This window comes from Schistocerca serialis, chromosome 1 (genome assembly GCF_023864345.2).
Source record: "Schistocerca serialis cubense isolate TAMUIC-IGC-003099 chromosome 1, iqSchSeri2.2, whole genome shotgun sequence".
Classification (NCBI taxonomy): Eukaryota; Metazoa; Arthropoda; class Insecta; order Orthoptera; family Acrididae; genus Schistocerca; species Schistocerca serialis.
In genome coordinates this window covers 748,975,311-748,994,609 of record NC_064638.1, presented here as the reverse complement: position 1 = coordinate 748,994,609, position 19,299 = coordinate 748,975,311, and the positions used below count along the sequence as shown (strand labels likewise).

General features: G+C 40.0%; 1 protein-coding gene across 13 annotated transcripts in view; it reads right to left on the bottom strand.

Annotated features, from left to right (window-relative positions):
- LOC126481976 (C-Jun-amino-terminal kinase-interacting protein 4) overlaps positions 1–19,299 on the bottom strand; it is a 271,973-nt gene that overhangs the window by 116,111 nt on the left and 136,563 nt on the right. For all 13 annotated transcript variants that reach the window (XM_050106008.1, XM_050106016.1, XM_050105951.1 and 10 more), the window contains 2 exons: positions 16,544–16,760; positions 6,366–6,537 (listed from right to left, as the gene is read on the bottom strand). In XM_050106008.1, the coding sequence (XP_049961965.1) occupies positions 6,366–6,537; positions 16,544–16,760 (389 nt within the window). The remainder of the gene's footprint in view (positions 1–6,365; positions 6,538–16,543; positions 16,761–19,299) is intronic.

Sequence of the window (19,299 nt, the reverse complement as noted above, 5' to 3'; positions counted from 1 at the left end):
GTGTGTGTGTGTGTGTGTGTGTGTGTGTGTGTGTGTGTGTGTGTTTTCCCCTGCCACTGCTTGGTGAGTAGATTTTTTCTCTCTCCATTTTTGTGTCACTCATTCTTTCTCAACTGAGCCAATTCTCGTCTTTGTATTCTTACTGTCAATGGAACTTTACACTCCAACATCCAATTGTATTGTTTTGAAATGAAGACAAATATATCTAAACAGTATGACAATTATGGCTCAACTGATATTTCTGAAGAACTAAAGGAAACAATATAGTACAGGACTTACGCTCATGAACTGCTCATGAAGATGTAAGCTTCCAACAGAACAACTGTCTAATTTTCAATGAAATAACATTTATAAATGTCTAAAAAAAGTGGTTTAATGAAATCAAAATAGCTTGTGTCTACCAAAAGCTAAAAAGTGGAAAACATTTTCATTGTGATCTGCTGACATCGGATCACTTCAGTTTCCTGAATTACCCATTCAGAGTCTATTCTGAATTGCACTCCCATTTTAAATCTACAAAAAAATTAAAAAGATCATTCTAGTTTGCATTAGTTTCCACATCTGATGTTAAAACGAATGTTATATGTATCATGAGTTAAGTACACAAAGAGTGATACTAAGAAACAGATGGGCTAGCCAGCTTGATCAGGACAAGTGCCAATAGGGGATATGGATAGTGGACAACGTTGAGGGATAAAATGTCCACGGCCGCACATACGTAACATCTTGGGGGAGGTCACTACTGTAATGATAGCGTGCAGATTTGATGTAGAGTGGAAACTGCTTCTTAGATTGATAAGTTCATTTTATAAATAAGTACATAATGAATTGATTATATCATAAATGCAATTATCAACATGTTCTAGGACAAATGTGAACAAATGTGAAACAAATGTCAGAGCTTACTGAAATATAGAACATCCTTCAACTTTTGATGTAACAAAACATGGTGAGAGTGAATTAAACTTATTTTTTAAAAAAAAATATTTCTGTTTCTTAAGCTACGATGAGCAAGGTGATGTCAGCACCAACGTTTTCCCCAAATATATTGCTTGTTACCAGGAAATCACAACAAACATCTGAATCTGTTATATTTCTATCAATTTAGTTTACATTTGTATAACACTAATAGTGATCTCCTTACATGAGGGTTGCTCTTGAGATTAAAAATTTTACAGAGGTCAGCGCGACGAAATGTTTATACATCTTATGCATAATGTCTGTTTGCAATATTAAAAAGCAATTATTTCTATAAAAATTCAAGAGCAAAACCATGCAGGATAGCATATACATTATAAGCAGGCCGCCAATTTGCACAGGACAACTTGCAAATATAAAGCTTTCAAGCACAGCTGCAGTGTTCATCAAATGAACTAAGCATCACGTAGATTTACAATTAGAATGCCATTTCTGGGAATTATTTCAGTATGATAGCAAATGATGTAACACAATGCTGTCAAGAGAAAAGGAAAATCGGGGAAGGAAGGGGGTGCTGAACCTTTACACCTTCAATCTATGTCCCTGATGAAGAGCTATAAACGTGGAAAATTATATACTATAGATGAAATGTCTAAGAACATGTTTGCACAATGATCACATTGGACATAATACTAAGTAAAACTAGCTGGATTAAGACTTAATCTACCATAAAGTTCATTTGTCTTGGCACTGTGAAGCTGATGTAAAACATAAAAACAGAACACAGGACTACGAAATATTATAATACCAAATTCTACATGTGAACACAGTAGTCAAATATCAAAACAGTACAACAATGTAGTTAACAACACTGACAGTGTCCATTGTTATCTTTAACACAGTGATTGTGAGCCAGTTGGTCTGATATCAGAATAGCTCATGAAACACACAGTGCTCTTCTGTATTACATCACTTAATTTGCACACAACACCTACAAATCTTGTTTGTTACATTCTTCCTCTCTGATTTAATGACAATTTAATTATATGATCAAAGCTAAAAATTAAAAAGTAATTAAAAACACTGTTTTTGCAATTCAGGAAGCAAGATTAGGGTTTAATGTTCCATTGTTGACAAGGTCATTAGAAATGGAGCATATGCTCAAATTGGAGAAGGAGTACTGGTGCATCCTTTCGAGGGCACAATCCCGGTACTGCCTAAAGGGATTTGCGGAAAGCATGGAAAACCTAAATCTGCATTACTGGATGGGTATTTGAGCCACTGTCCTCCCGAGTTCAAGATCAGCGTCTTTAGCACTGTGCCGCCTCGCTTGGTTTTATACATTTAAGTTACACTCGCACTGACATGCCAAAGAACATGTTGGTGATATGAGCTATTTGCAATATTTTTGTACTCTCTTTATCTCTAGAAAATTTCTGTTGTCATTAAAATACACTAACTGAACTTAACTGTTGATTGCACAACTTGCGATATAAAGTATTCATACTGCAACTTTGAGATAGGTCTTGAAGATTCATGGTAGGCATTGAAGTGTTTATAGGATCACAGCCAAATTGCTTTCGACACCTTTCCTAAGGCACTGCAGATACCATTTGTTTCATGGTTTGCCAGTTTTCTGGAAGCATATACTTTCAGATAATTGGTTGCTCACGTACAAGAATTTGGCAAAAGTCAGTAACAGTAAGTCAGACTGTTTGAAAGTGCATAAACATAATACCTAAAACAATAATAATTTTGCAATGATCTGATACCCTGAGTTTTTTAAGACTCATCACAGCCACCACAATATTTCCTCTTTCTTCCCAACAGTGATGTTAGTTACAGTAACAAGTCATCTTTTTCTTGAAGATGGCCAGTGAGCATCATATTTTTGCTTAGGTTTTCCTCATGGTCACTTATTATTGGTTTCCAAAATTTATGCAGCTTTGGCCCTAGTTGGGAGTTCCTGCTCTCATGACATGTCCCTAACAGATAAGTCCAACTTCCTTCACTTTCATCATCATAGTAGATATGCCAAATTTCTGCCAGACAAACAGATAATGTATGAAAATGCCCTTTACCCACTGTGGAACACACATTTTCTTAATATGGAGACACATATCATTAGTGACATTTATTGTCTAGCACTCTGTGCCAAACAGTGCTACACGGTGAATGTCTGTCTTGTGTATCTTGCCCTTCACATACATCAGCCTCTATTTGTCCCAGAGCACACTGTGATGTCTCACTACGGCATCCAAATGGATCTGGTTCTACAGGTTTTGTCACTACTGATGGTGTCACGGTGTCATGGCACCTTTCCTAAACATCCGGTGTCTCAGTTTTGCGATATCTTCTCAAAATTAGTCATGTAACAGAAATTTTATTCTAGTTATTCCTTTATGATGCAGCATAATTTGGATTAATGTATTTCCACAACATCAGTATTGGCTGACTGTCTATGTTATGCACCTAGCCATAGAATTACATTGTTTTATTTTGTCGTCGTTTCATCTCCTGTTTATCTCTGATGTTATTTTTTGTAGATGGAAATATTAAAAAAAACACTTAAGCTTATTTTGTCACAGTCTGTGCCACCCTCTTCATATCAGAGTATTACTTACATCCAACATCCTGCATTATTTATGAATTATTTAGGAATAAAGGAGATGATTCACCTAAAGGCAGAAGCATTGCGTAGTGAACACACACACACACACACACACACACACACACACACACACACGCACACACGCAGTCTTCCTACATTGTGCTCATTCGACTGCCAGCTCTTTTCCAGCCCATGACGAGTGTACTGGGGTGAGGTGGGGATGCAGTGTGGAGTGGTGTGAGGGATGGAGAGAGGCGGGAGGAAGGGAGTGGGTTGGGGGAAAACGTCTAGTGTCTCGGAAAGTGGGAGCCATCCGTGGGCTAGCTAGGGGTGCAGGTAGAGGGGGCACGTGGCACTAGATTTCACAGACTAAGGCATGAGATGGCAGCACACAGCTAGCTGACACATATTGGGCAGCGGTAATAAGAAAGGTGTGTGTGTGTGTGTGTGTGTGTGTGTGTGTGTGTGTGTGTGTGTTTGCGTGCGCGCGCGCCCACACACACACACACACACACACACACACACACACACACACACACACACACACACACTTTTTGGTGGGGGGGGGGGGCGGGGTGAGTTACCTTAGATTTAGGCCAAGAGGTTACGGGAGCGAAGGATGTGCTGTAAGGATAGTTCCCTTCTGCACAGCTCAGAAAAACTGGTGGTGGCTGGGAGGATTCATATGGCAAGGGTTGCGAAGCAGCCATTAAAATCTTGCTTCTTGTGCTCTGCTGCATGTTGTGCCACTGTATGGTCCACCTTGTTTTTTGGCAACAGTTTGACAGTGGACATTCATTCTGCTTGACAGCTGGTTGGTTATCAAATCACTGTAAAACGCTGTGCAGTGGTTGCAGCAGAGCTGGTGTATAACATGGCTGCTTTCACTGGTGGCCCGACCTCGGATGGGGTAGGATAAGCTTGAGATGGGGCAGGAGTAGGAGGTGCTGAGTGGGTGGATTCGGCAGGTATTGCATCTGGGTCCTCCACAAGAGTATGATCCCAGTGGCAGGGGGTTGCAGGTGGGAGTGGCATAGGGATGGACTAGGACGTTGCGGAGTTTGGGTGTGTGGTGGAACACCACTTTGGGACGGGATGGAAGTATCTTGGGTAGAATGTCCCTCATTTCACCCACCCAGTATGTGTCAGCTAGTTGTGTGCTGCCATGTCACTCCCTAGTCTGTGAAACTGAGTGCTCAGCTGTCTGCCACATGCTCCATCTACCTGCACCCCTAGCCAGCCCGCAGACAGCTCCTCACTCTCTCACGAGCCGCAGACACTTCCCCCCAATTACCTCCCTGCCTCTCTCCATCTCTCGCACCACCCCACACTGCACTCCCACCTCACCCCATTACACTCACCACGGGCTAGGAAAGAGCTGGCAGTTGAGCACAATGTAGGGAGACAGGCATGTGCATGTGAGTGTGTTTCTCCTACAGCTTGAGAAAGGAATTCCATTCTGAAAACTAGCAAAGTAAAGCTCCGTACCTTGTGTGTGTGTATCTGATGACTATGCAGCACTTATGTCTTTAGGTGAATCGTCTCCTTTATTCCTAAATAATTCATTATTCTCAACCAGAACTTTCTGTACATTATCCTACATTACTGTTGCATATATTCCAAATCTCTGTCTTCCTACACAGTTTTTGCCCTTAGCAGATTCCTCTAATGCCATGGAAGTTATCAACAAATATCCTAGCATTGTTTGCTTTCTTCTAAGCAGTATTTTCCACATATTACTCTCCTCACCAGTTCTGCAAAAAACCACCTTATTTCTTATCACTTCTGTCTAGCACAGTTAGAAAGGATGATAGATTTTTTTTTTTTTTTTTTTTTTTTCAGGAATAAAGAATTGATGCACTTCATATGGCCTCCCAAATGGCTACGTTTTTCAGAAAACAATGAGGTAATGAGACTGATAATTCTATTTCAAAAACATTCTATTTGTATTTATGTTTCAGTTATTCTCATTATCTCATAGGTTTCTGAAAAATGTAGCCATTTCAGAGGTCAGTACTTCAAAACCTGAGCGTTTTTTGCTTGCATTGTTGACACTATCAATGCTCTGCTGACTTAAATGAAACATTATTTTGCTTGTTAACTTAAAATAAATTATTCATTTTACTGAAGTCCAAACATTATTTACTAGTCTTTTCCCTCCTAGCTCTTATTAACTGTACAGTGTGCAAGAACAACTGTTGATGAAGTTACGCATCATAATTAAATTTTTAATGAAGAGTTTTAACCATTGTAAGTTCACTGTTACCTAGCAAAACTAAGTACAACATGATACCTATTGTTCACTACTGTTGACCAAGAATCAAAGTACCTAGTTCTTGTGAATCAGTCTCAAAGGTGACTGACATCCACGCCACTTCTGTAATTTCCTTATATTGTGCACAAATTATCTGAACAAATCTTCCATACAACAAATTTTTTTAAGGGTATTAAGGAACTCTGTGAAGGAGAGAAGATGACTGGATGAAAAAATTGTATCATCACTTTTCAGCAGAGAATTTTTTGCAGATACCACATAAATTTAAACTAATAAGCACAAAGTGCTTACAATTCCTCTGCTACATTCTCCACGGCCCATTTATTTCAATTGTTTGAAAGGGAAGATCCACTAGAAGTATTTTACTGTTATTGTCAGAATGATAACATGCAAGTATAACAGTGTGAAAGTAATTCTATAATGTGAAAACAATCCTGCTCTGAAATACGTCAATCTTCCACACTGCAGCATGCATCTATACACTGCTTTTAAATGATTATTAAGGCACCCAAAGTTAAGCCAGTGCCTTCGTTACAAGCATCACTGCTAGTTGTCACTAACCTAACATCTTGCTGACATAAGGCTCAATGTCCACATCCTGAAGGTGTTGGTAAGTGTGGGCATGGTACAGACGAAGGGTTGAGTCTAGGCGTATTGACACCCAAACACCATCACCAAGCCAAGCCATTTGCCGAACTTGACTCTCTTTCCGAGGATGGGCATCAAATGATTTCTGTAAGGTAAATCCATGCACTTCAAGCAGAATTACAGTAAATAATAAAAAGTAATACTTTCACACAAACAAGGACAGTTAACACTGATAAAGAGATGTTTGATCAAAATAAAAATACTTCTACTACTTCCACCTGGCACATGGTAATAATTTTCTTGTTGCTTCTTATAGCAATCACATAAAAAATTTTCATCTTTCTTTAGTATTTTCTCAGTTTATTCTTTTCTTTTTTGCACAATACAAAAGTGATTTAAAAAGTTTGAAGCACCCACAATTACTCTTGAAACTACATATACATACATACATTTTTGACTGGACAGTTGTCAACAAAAATCTGAAAACACAGTCATTAACCTCCCATAATAGGGCCAATGCCCCCCCCCCCATCTATCTCTCTCTCTCTCTCTCTCTCTCTCTCTCTCTCTCTCTCTCTCTCTCTCTCACACACACACATGCACGCGTGTGGGGGGCGGGGTGGAGAGGGAGGGGTGGAGAGGGAGGGGTGGAGAGGGAGGGGTGGAGAGGGAGGGGTGGAGAGGGAGGGGTGGAGAGGGAGGGGGAGTGAGAGGGGGGAGGAGGGGGAATGAGAGGGGGAGTGAGAGGGGGAGAGGAGGGGGAGGGGGTAGGTGTGTACTTTTTACCAGAAGATACAGAGCACAAAAGCCAGTTAATAGTGTGCTGTTACATATACCTATGCAACACAGATCAGTTGGTAAGAGGTCAGGTGCGTGGTCGCCTTTCACATAATGTTCCATCAAGAAATTACCATTATTTTTAAACATTACACTTCTATCACCAACTAAAGAGGTGGCGGTACAAGAAAGCTTTTTATTTATTTTTTGTATCACTTTTTCTTATTCTATTACTTTTATTCTTTATTCCCTTCATGAGAAAGGGCAGAATTTATTTTATTCCCTATGTTTCAGTTTACTATAATTTGGCACAGCTGTTATATTTTGTGCTATACATATTCACATAGCCATCATCCAATTTAGATATTTAAGAAAGAAGTAAGTTGTAATTCTGATTAACTTTCAATGTTTCTCAAAGCAAACATCTGATGTCACATTCAGCAGCAACATATATTACTTAGGGTGCGGATGAAACTGATTACAATTGTACAAAATGGCGAAAATGTGGGTTTAAAAAAAAAAAGATGATGATGATGATGATAAGCCAGTTGTTATTGAGATGATTACAGTGACTAAAGAAAGTGATTTGGAAGAGAACGCTCATGTTTCTTCACTCACAAAATACTGTGCCATCAGTATTTTTTACATTTCCTTATAAGACTATGCCAGTTATTACACAAATAGCAATTATATCTAAAATAATCCTGCCACCAATCTGAATAATGGAAAAAATCCTATTATTTGGATGCCACTTCGTCTTTATCTTCTCATTTACAGATGCTACAATAAATTCAGTCACTAAGTACAGTGTAACTCAAACAAACCAGTTTTGTATTCAGAATCAGAGATGCCATTGATGATTTGGGTGAGAGGGCCAAACAGTGATGTCATTGGTCCCAACAGATTAGGAAACGATGGGGAAGGAAGTCAGCCATGCCCTTTCAAAGGAACCACTCCAGCATTTGCTTGGGGTAATATGGGGGCAATCACACAAAACTTAAATCTGGATGGCTGGATGTGAATTTGAATGTCATCCATCCAAATCCAGTGTCCTAACCACTGCATCACCTGACTTAATAGGAAAAGGGCCAGAAGACAAAAACTCTTAATTGAAATAATTAAAGGTAGAAAAAAAGGTAATATCTTACAAAATTTTAAGTTCGTAGCAGAACATATGCAGAATAAGAAAAATCTCCGCAGTTGGAACAATGCTGTAGTTATCCTCCTTCACTAGAAAGTGGACAGAGAAGAACCTATAAGATATTCACTAAAATTATCACCAACCAGGCAAAAGGAAAGTAGATTTTATTCAGGTAATGGAACAATTTGGATTTAGAACTGCGTATAGCACAATGAAATACTTTTAAGCGATGAATGACATTATGGAATGGGATAATACGTATGAATTAGCACTTAATTAAACAATGAAAGCTCCAGGTAGGAATATCAGCAACGTACAAAAAGACAGATTGCTACTTACTGTTATCTGTAACACTCTAAGCTGCAGACAGGCACAATGAAAAGACAGCTACACACATGCCTTTATCATGACAAGAGAAACACACACCATTCATTCACACAAGCAAGCACACAACTGCCAACTCTGGCATCTCAGGCCAAAATGCAACTATCATGTCGGATGGCAGCAGCAATCTGGAGGGGGCAAGAAGGGTAAAGGGTAAAGAGTAAGGGATAGCAACGTACGGGTGGGGGAAGAGAAGCCCTGTCTGGTGGAATGTGTAGGGACTAGAATGCCAACAGGCTCAGTATCAGGAGGTTGCTGGGCAGGGAGGCAAGAAAAACAGAGTAGAAAAAGGAGAGGAGATGGCAAAGATGGGAGGGTGTGTTGGCAGAGGTTGACAAACAAAAGTGTAGGAGACAGGAATGACAAGGATGTGACAGGCCAGAGGGAGTGGAAACTGTTGCGTGGAGGGTGTGGGGACAGTATGTTACTGTAGGTTGAGGCTGGTATAATTACGAAGAGAAGAACGTGTTGTAACGATAACTTCCATCTGCACAGTTCAGAAATGCCAATGGTAGAGGGGAGGAGCCAGATGGCTCAGGTAGTGAAGCATCCATCAAACTGCAGGTTGTTATGTTCAGCAGCATGTTGTGCCACAAGGTGGTCTACTTTGCTCTTCGCCATAGTTTGGTAGTAACCATTCATCCTAGTGGACACCTGCTTGGTACTCATACCAATATAAAGGCTGTGCCATGATTACAGCAGAGATGGTCAATGACATGTTTGCTTTCATAAGTGACACGGCCCTAGATGGGGTAGGATAAACCTGTGAATGGACTGGAATAGGAAGTGCTGGGTGGATGGATTGGACAGGTCTTGCACCTGGGTCTTCCACAGGGATGTAATCCTTGTGGCAAGGGGTTGGGTATTGGTGTGGCATAGGGATGGATTAGGATGATGTGGAGGTTGAGTGGATGACAGAACACGACTTTAGGAGCAGTAGGAAGGATCTCGGATACGATGTCCCTCATTTTGGGGGCACCATGATAGGTAATCAAAATCCAGGAAAAGGATGTAGTTCAGTTGTTCCAGTTGGATGTTATTGGCTGATGAAGCAGGTACTCCTTTGTGGCTGGTTCTTGGGGGTGGCGGGAGAATTGGGGGGGGGGGGGGGGGGGGGGGGGAATGGCATGGGAGATTGCAGACTAGCTGTGGGGAATAGTGCCTGTCTGTGAAGGCCTTTGTGAGATCCTCACCAAACTAGGCAAGAGAGTTCTTGTCACTGCAGATACTGCCTTTCAGTGGCAGAAAGAACAGCCATACAAAACCTCAAATCAATCCTGACCTAATCATCCCATCTGCAAAGGCTTCGCCATTGTTGTTATGATTTGGTCTCTTCCAATTATCTGACTCCTCTACCTATAAACTCCCCCAAAGTGATCCCATCCCAGAAGCCCAACACTACCTTCAGTCCCTGCTTAAAGCCTCAGGTCCTCCCCAGAACTGATAACATGAATCCATTTTCCTCCTCACCCCTGACACCTTGCACACGAACCTTCATCATGTTCCCCAAAATCCACAAATCCAACAATCCTGTATACACCGTTGTGGATGTTTACTGTGCCCCCACTGATAGAATTTTGACCCTCACTGACTAACACCACAACTAGATGTGTGTAATCTAGCATACCACATCAGAGATACCAATCACTTCCTTCGCTGACTCTCCCCCCCCCCCCCCCCCCCCCCCCTCCAATTTTTGTCACTAATAATGCCACCTCCCTATAACCAACATTGAACATTACCTTTCCCAACATCCTTCAGACACCAGATTCACTATCTCATTCCTCATACACCTTACTAACTTTATCCTTACCCACAACTACCTCTCCTTTGAAGGGAAGGTATAAAAACAAACCTGTGGCACACCCATGGGCAGCTGCATGGCATCTCTTATGCCAACTTGTTTATAGGCCATCTAGAGGAGATCTTAACAGCCTCCCAAAATGCCAAACCCATGGCCTGGTTCAGATTCATTGATGATATCTTCACGATCTGGACTTGGGGCCAAGATGCCCTATCCTCATTCCTTCACACCCTCAACACCTTCTCTTCCATCTGCTTCACCTGGTCCTTTAATGTGCCACTGACCTCTTTCCTCTCTGGTGGCTCCATCTGCACCTCACTCCACTTTAAACCCACCAACCACTCACATTACCTGCTTTTTGACTGCTGATGTCCCTTTCACACCAAAAAATCCCTCCCAGACAGCCTGACTACCAGGGGATGGCATGTCTGCAGTGACAGGAACATCCTTGCTTAGTATGGTGAGGGTCTCACCACGGCCTTCACAGACACTCACTATCTCCCAGACCTCATCCACGAACAGATCTCCCATGCCATTTCTCCATACACCTTCAATACTCCCACCATCTCCTATAACCAGCCACAAAGGAGTGCCCCCCCTTCATCACCCAATACTAGGGTAGACTGGAACAACTGAACCACATCCTTCACCAGGGCTTTGATTACCTACCATCATGCCATGAAATAAGTGACATCCTACCCTAGATCCTTCCCACTCCCTTAAAGTGATGTTCTGTTGCCTATCCAACCTTCACATCATTTTATTCCATCCCTATACCACCCTCAATTCCAACCCCTTGACACAAGGATCATATCCCTGCGGAAGATCCAGGTGCAAGACCTGTCCAGTCCACTCACCAAACACTTTCTATTCCAGTCCTGTCACAGGTCTATCCTATCTGATCAGGGGCTGGGCCACGTGTGAAAGCAAATGTGTCATTAACCAGCCTTGCTGCAATCATTGCACAGCTTTTATAGTGGTATGACTACCAACCAGGATAAATCGCCACTGCCAAACTACGGCCAAGAGCAATGTAAACCACCCTGTGGCACAACATGCAGCTGAACATAATATCCTTCATTTTAATGGCTGCTTCATAACCCGAGCCATATGGATCCTCCCTTCTACCACCAGCTTTTCTGAACTGTGTAGATGGCAGGTATCCTAACAACACATTCTCCACTACCCACAACTATCCCAGCCTAATCCTACGGTAATATACCATCCCCACACCCTCCACCCAACAGTTTCCACCCCTTCTGTCCTATCACCTCCTCCCCATCCCCGTCTTCTACAATCTCTGTTTGCCAGCCTCTGCCAACACACCCGCCCATCTTTCCCCATTCCTCTCCTTTTTTTGTTCCTTTTTCACCACCTGCCTGCTCCACAACTTCCTGATGCTGCACCTGCTGGCATTTTAGTTCCTGCACACTCCGCCAGACAATGCTTCTCTCCCCCCACCCACACACTGCTGTCCCTTCCCCTTCCCTGTCCTCTCCAGATTGCTATCATCCCATGTGATAGTTGCATTCTGGCCTGAGCTGCTAGTGTTGGTGTGAGTAAGGTGTGCTTGCTTGTATGAGTGAATGGTGTGTGTTTCTCTTGTTCTGAAGAAGGCTGGTGCAGAAAGCTTATGTATAAATGTCCTGATTATTCCTTTCTGCTGATTGACATGTTATCTTTATGGAAAGTAACAATCCACCTTCCCCTACATTGTTAATATTATCACTTAAGTATTCCTAGATTTATCAAAAATGAACGAAAAAGACAGACTGCTACTCACTGTAAAGATGACTCGTTAAGCTGCAGACAGGCACAGTTAAAAGACTATTACACACAGTTTTCTGCAACAGCCCTCATCAGCAAAAGAGAAACACACATCAGTCATACACACAAGGAAGCACACCTCACACACACAGGACTGCCAACTTCGGCAGCTCAGACCAGAATGCAACTATAACTATCATATGGGATGGAAGCAGCAATCTAGAGGAGAGCGGGGAAGGAGAAGCGTCAGGCGCAGTATCATGAGATTGTGGGGCGGGGAGGTGGGAACAAAGGAGCGGAAAAAGAGAGGAGTGGGGAAAGACTGGTGGGTGCATTGGCAGAGGGTGGCAAACAAAGAGGGTGGGAGATGAGAATGGGGAGTAGACAGGGCACAGGAGGAGTAAACTGTTGGGCGGAGGGTGTGGGGACAGTATGTTACTGTATGTTGAGGCCAGAATTATCACGAGAGCAGAGAATTTTAATGTGTTTATTTTATTTTGCTTTAATAAAGTTTTTGACTTGATTTCAATACAATCTATACTAACAGCCTTTCAGAAAAAAGCGCTGATGGGAAGTATGAACATTACAGCTTCCACTTGACTTCTTTAGGAAAATGTCAAACTCAGAATTGAAAGAGATTTCAAATAATGAAAGATATTTTCAGGAGTCCTAGTGAAAGGTTTCAGATACTTAAACCAGAAAAAAAACAAAGAAGAAGTAAGTGTAGACAGAAGATATTTGATTAATTTTTCGCAATTTGTCCCCAGTACAGATAAACGTCAATGATGAATTGAAATATTTAACAGAGCACCCTAAAAAATGGTCTGGATGATAAAGTATTAGAAGACTTACATTCAATTCGTCACAAATAAAACTGCACAATCAAAAATGAAGTCACTGAACTAGTTGACAAGTTCTTTTTTTTCTGTTTAAGGCAGTAGAACTTTTGATACACTAGTTTTTCAAACTAAATTTATGTTTACAATCAGTGTCTATAGCCAGTTCTGATTTATGATAATGAGAAATGCATTTCTTGATGAGAAAACCATTCTGAAGTCCAAGTTTGCTCAGCAAGGAATGGAGGGAGATGCCTGTTAGGAATTACTAGGAGAGACAGGTAAGCAAACAAATGCATCAGGCCATAGACTAATGTCAGAAGTAATTATGACTATAATGAAAATCAAACGGGGGTTTGGTGGGACATACAGCTAGATGAATGTTGGCAAACAATGGAAATTCTTTGTCAGATTCCAAGAGATAAGAAAGAGTAAGACAACAACCTAATGGAAGATGAGTAGATTTTATTAGAACGCATGGAGGAGCAGCATGGCTGTACATCGAAATCTCTGGGGTGGAGGCATGTCAAATGGTTCATTTAGATCACTGATGATTATGATACCAGAATGCTTTTAAAAAAATTTAGTTAGCATAATTTGGTGTTTTTACGAAGATGTAATTATTCAGGAAAGGTTCTTTTAGAAGCTCATAATAATATTACAAGACGGAACTGTAATCTAGTGATACAGAACTGAAGCACTGGCAAAAATATCTGTCACTCTAGATTCACCTGCACTGATATCCCACTAAATGTGAAAAGAAGATTACCCCTCTCACACCATATAAGCAGTAATTCCTCAACACCTGACTCAGAACTGAAATGGTATGAACCTTTAACACAGGTAACAATGAAAACTACATTCTGTCAGTCATCATCTAAAACAGCATTCATCCAAGGGCTTTACATAAAAGCACCTAGAGGTTGCATCATATCCCCTCTGGAATTGGAAAGTGCTTCCCACAGCCCTTGCATGTGTACACATGTTCCCTTGCATGTCTACACATGTTCCCTTCTCAACTTCTTCCTTCTTTGTTTGGATACACTGGCACTTCTGTAATTTTTTTCATGAGATTCCCACATTACTGTGGGATAAATAACAATGAACAAGCAAGCGATCACCTCTGAGATAATCACAGACTTTGGTCAGTAGCTCTGACAGTATAATGTGTCACATCAATGGTAATGCACAAGTAAAACAGAAAAGCTATTTTATGTTTATGCCACCAAGAAGGCAAAATAGATGAGCCCTGGTATCATCAGTGCTCTATGTTGGCAGAGTAATTTTCCTAAATCACAGCTGTACATGAAAAGTACTTTATTTTCTGTTTAAAAAATAAAAATAGATAGAAAACAAAGAAAAAAGATACAGGAATGAAGGAAGGATAGCAGGTAAGCTAGGACTGGTGTTTAACTCACAGATATAAGAATAGTTAGGCCATTCCTATACTTTATCTTAACTATGGTCATCCTTATTGTTAATTTTACAAATGCCTACTACCCTGTGAAAACCTAGAGAGAAAATCTGCAGAGATGTTGTTTCACACTGAGAAGTATTGTGAAACCCCACATTCACTGGATCTTCCACTAAATGTGAAAACAAGTTTACACTTCTCACATCATATAAGGAGTAATTCTAAAAATACCTGGCCCAGAAATGAAATGTTATGAAATTTAATACAGGGAACAATGAAAACTACATTCTGTCAGTCACTGCGCACTGATATACAGAGTATAGATTTAAATGAAGATAAAGGATTCTCCATAAACTTGCCAATAAGGTTTACTTCTTTGGAAAAGATTACTGTAACTCAGGCATGGCTCATTGTTAAAGGCTCTGAATGGGAATTGCTCCAAAAGATCTAGTAAAACATATTTCTCAGTAATGACACAGAATTTAAATTATCAGGATGCATTTAGAATATTTCCCACGTGGATTTAAATAATGACAGTCAACTACTTAGAGATATTGATACTAAGTGTTGGTTTTTCATACGGGTAGTAGCTAGTCTGCACTTTGAAATGCTAGTTAGTTCCACGTAGGAGAGGTCTGCAGCATTGTTTCTGCAGAATACAGTTCTTATGGGCTTCCAGAAGGCTCTGTCCATTCGGCTTAAGGATGCCCTATCAACTTCCATACGATTTTCAAGTTACACTGCTTACAACAAAAGGAAATCAACAGGGTGGCTGAAACTTCATTATCAAATCCCCGTCTCTGTATCTCTCTATATGCTCTGAAGTATCATTAATCAGCATTCAATATTAATGTTTTGACAGTAATGAAGATTGTTTTTGTTTCTGGCATTGGCACTATCTGCTGTAGGAGAGATGTGATAAGTTTGCAAATGTCTAGCTACAGTGAACTAGATTACAGTGACATAAGTTGCATCACATAGCGGGAGTTCCACAAATGATTACAGGAAATAAGCGTGCCAAACTTGTCCCATTATCTTTAGTGGCCAAGAATTTCCCTCCGTGTTGAAGGCGTTTTTGATATAAAGTGTGTTATTAGCAATTTTTTTTTGAGTGTGTTGTGCCAGAGTTCTTTTTTTACAAACAACTATAGTACATATCAAGAATCTGGAAACAGCACAATATGAATTCAATGAGCATTTTATTAAAAAGTTTTGGAACATAAGTTCAGGTAAAAGAGCCTAGTGTGCCCAAACCAGACTCGAACATCAATCAAGAATGAACAGAGTGCAAATCCATGCAAGTATGTATACATAATTTCAACAGAGCATTTTTAGCCACCAACATCACTTTTCCTGACAATTTTGCATACTCAAACATAGTAAAAATGATGTGTTTCAGAGAGATCTTTATAGTGGCATATAACATAAATTTCACACTTTCGTAATACGCAAGTATAAATACAAAAGCAAACAAATAAAGCATATAGCTTCACAAATACTAATCATAGCACAGGACCCATGACGATACAAAATGTTACAGTTTCATTGTGCAAACTTGTGAACAACATGAAATGAAAACACACAAAAAAACACCGACATTTCAAGTTCAGTATTGAAAAAATGAAAAACATTAAACACATAGTGAAGCTAATGTACACCACATCAAAGATCTCTCCAAAACTCTTCCTTATTAATAGGATTTGTTATCATATGGTCTTGGAGAATGTGACATTGACAGCTCAGTATAGTACCTACACATCTTATCTTGGAGTCAGCTTTTAGTGTCATTTAGTAGCTCATTATGAAAAGAAAGGAGATTTTTAACACTTCAATTGATAAACGTCACAATTTCCTCAGTACGAAAATCACAAGCCACACTTGTTGTAACTACTCAACACAGTTATCAAATGAAAAAGAAACAATCTAAAGATACCAACTAATACTGTATATCATATTAGCAGACATTTTACCAACACAATCAAGCAAAACACTAAATCTTTAATATTTGAAGCTAAATGTTATACAAACCTCTACAGCAAGTGTTCTCGGATGAAGAACATGAATTTTATTCCGGTAGCCACACCACACTTTCCCATGGACAGCCACCGTGCAGCGAATGGAATGTCGTGGATTCCCGAGATCCACCAGATGATAACTGCTGAGGTCCCATTGCCCATCCAAGCCTCGACGGAATACAGCAACTGTACCATTTGCAAGAGCAGCCAAAACACGACCCTGCACATGCCTAGCAAAAATAAAGCATTCCATTTAAAATAGGCTTTCAACTACTGGGAGCATACTGTCAAGCTTTTATCAGATTATTGCTTACAAGATGTATTCAATAAGCATACAAAAGTTTCAATCACAATACAAAATAATCAGGGTGGATTTAACTTCGTCATTAAGAACACTGCAGCCAGCAACAGCAGCAGCAAGATTTTATGATAAGACTGCAAAGTAACAAAAAATATGCATCTTCCAAAAACACATCGAATGAAGGCAATCATCTTCATAAAAAATTTTTGACTTAGCTTGTGATTTAACAAAAACCTCACAATGAAAACCTAAAACCCAAATATGTAACAAGAAATATCTTTCGTATTACGAAAGTATAAATTTAAATTCCACCAACAGGAAAATTTAATGGTTTAAATTAATATACATAGCGTTGCAAAGCTTTCACATATAATATTTGTCTCTAAGATTAATAACCTACAAGAGAAGCTAAGCTTTCACATTTAATGTTGATTTGTTTAGCGCACGTTACACTTTAAGATACATCACACAAATATGCCAGTAAAATTTTTAATACCGACATAAATCACTGATCTTCTGGGCTAGAAATTGTTCTAAATGGCTCGTCATCAAAGAGTTGATTTTTAAAAGAGAGCAAACACACTGTGATTTAGGAAATTCATCGTACATTCTCGCACAGTTCATCTTGCGTAAAAGGAAATTTACTTTGAAAATAACACTTTTCGAACAACAATTCACAATATTTTCCCGCAATTTGTTAGAAATAGATTCATTTCAGCAGTTGCAGCTTTACATGGAGTTCTTTCCTTTCTGCGAAAGAACTATTACCTTATCGAAGTTCGTCAAACATTTTGCTACGTGAAAAATGGAATTGTTGTTGTCTAATATTGAAAAAGCTGTTAATACAATTAGTATCCAAAACTGGTGTGGTTTCTCGATCTGATTACATCTATTTTGTCACTGTGTGCCAGATAAAACAAAATAGGCCTTTCTAATATTGCAGCAATTGTAACACACACCAAATAAGTGACACTGTTTTGGCAATAATGATCATTTTTATAATACGACAAAATAATTCACGAAGTGTCAAAAAGGGAATACATATTTGGCCTACTACAAGCAAAAAGCTTTACGTTAGGAAATAGTTTCACATTTCATTCATGCAGTCCAGCTTCTCATGCATAAGACCGAAAATAGAACGAAATTTTTGTATGAATTTGGAATCGTCATATTCTTCCATAATTTGTGTGATATCCCCATTTCTTCTCCTTCCTCGTTCTAACAAACAGTCTTATCATCACTAATTCTGTAACTATTCCTACCACTGTCAAAACTCATTCTCCCGTTAACTTTACTACCCCTGCCACAATCACCGGTTTAGTTGTCAAGAGATTATTCTCTGGTAAATCGTTATTACGAATTCGTACAATGCGTTTCCTGTGCTACTTCCAGAATGGAACTTAAACAGTGCTAACCGGGCACTGCAACTGGCTCTGTCTAGTGTAGCGATCTGGCCAAAAATTTTCTGTCAAAATTTCACTTTTTTGGATATACCGAGAAGATAATACGTAATCTTTCTTACCTGTTATTCCTGATAGTCATTTATTTCCACTCTGGTAGTCTGAATCTATGGATTTTGCTAGTAATTATAACAATGTTGAACATTCGCAAACTGAATCAACCACATAAACAAGCAGCAGTTAGCATTATCCAGTTCAGTTTTATTCCTCTCAGCTCGTAAAGCCTCATTACGTTTTGTCTGCAGGAAAGTTTGTTTCTAGATGTGACAACGATTCCCCTGGCAGAGGCATCATGTACAATATGCACGCATTCAAAAATCAATTCATAATTCATCCAGAAATCAACTTGGAATGTGTTCAAAAACCAGCTGGGGTGAATTTCAAAGTCATATGAATAATCGATAGACATGCGCTGGATGCTAGGTGCTTTGTGAAACAAGTTTTTTTTCCTCAAGAAAATGAATTTGCCCCCTCCCCCTTGAAATTGCCGCACGGTTCGGACACCCCGGTTTGCCGTCACCCCCACTAGATCCAGGCCTGCTGCACATGCGTGAATCTGACAGCTTCTGTGCACGCGTGAATCTGACAGCTTGGGCGCGCCAGTAAAATTTTTCCGGGTACCATGTGGCTGGTTGCTGCTACTGATACACAGCCAACAGCCACATTTATGTAACCTGAAGGGGGTAAAGGTACTAAAAAGCCTTTGACACATTCTGCTGTTGGCAGACACGGTTCTTACCAGTCAAAATTACAAAAAATTAACTGAAAACTTAATAAATGAAAAATTCCCGGATTTCTAAAAAATTCCTGGGTTTTCCCGGTTTTCTCCTGGATGAAAAAATTCCCGTGTTATTCCTGGATCTCCCGGTTGTCCCGGGTCATAGACACCCTGACTCATTTCACAGAAACTGGCTGTGTATCACATAGTACATCAGGTCAGGGTTAAAATTTGTAAGGTTTGAATGACAGGCATTTCTCTAATACCTTCCACACTGTAACACTAGACTC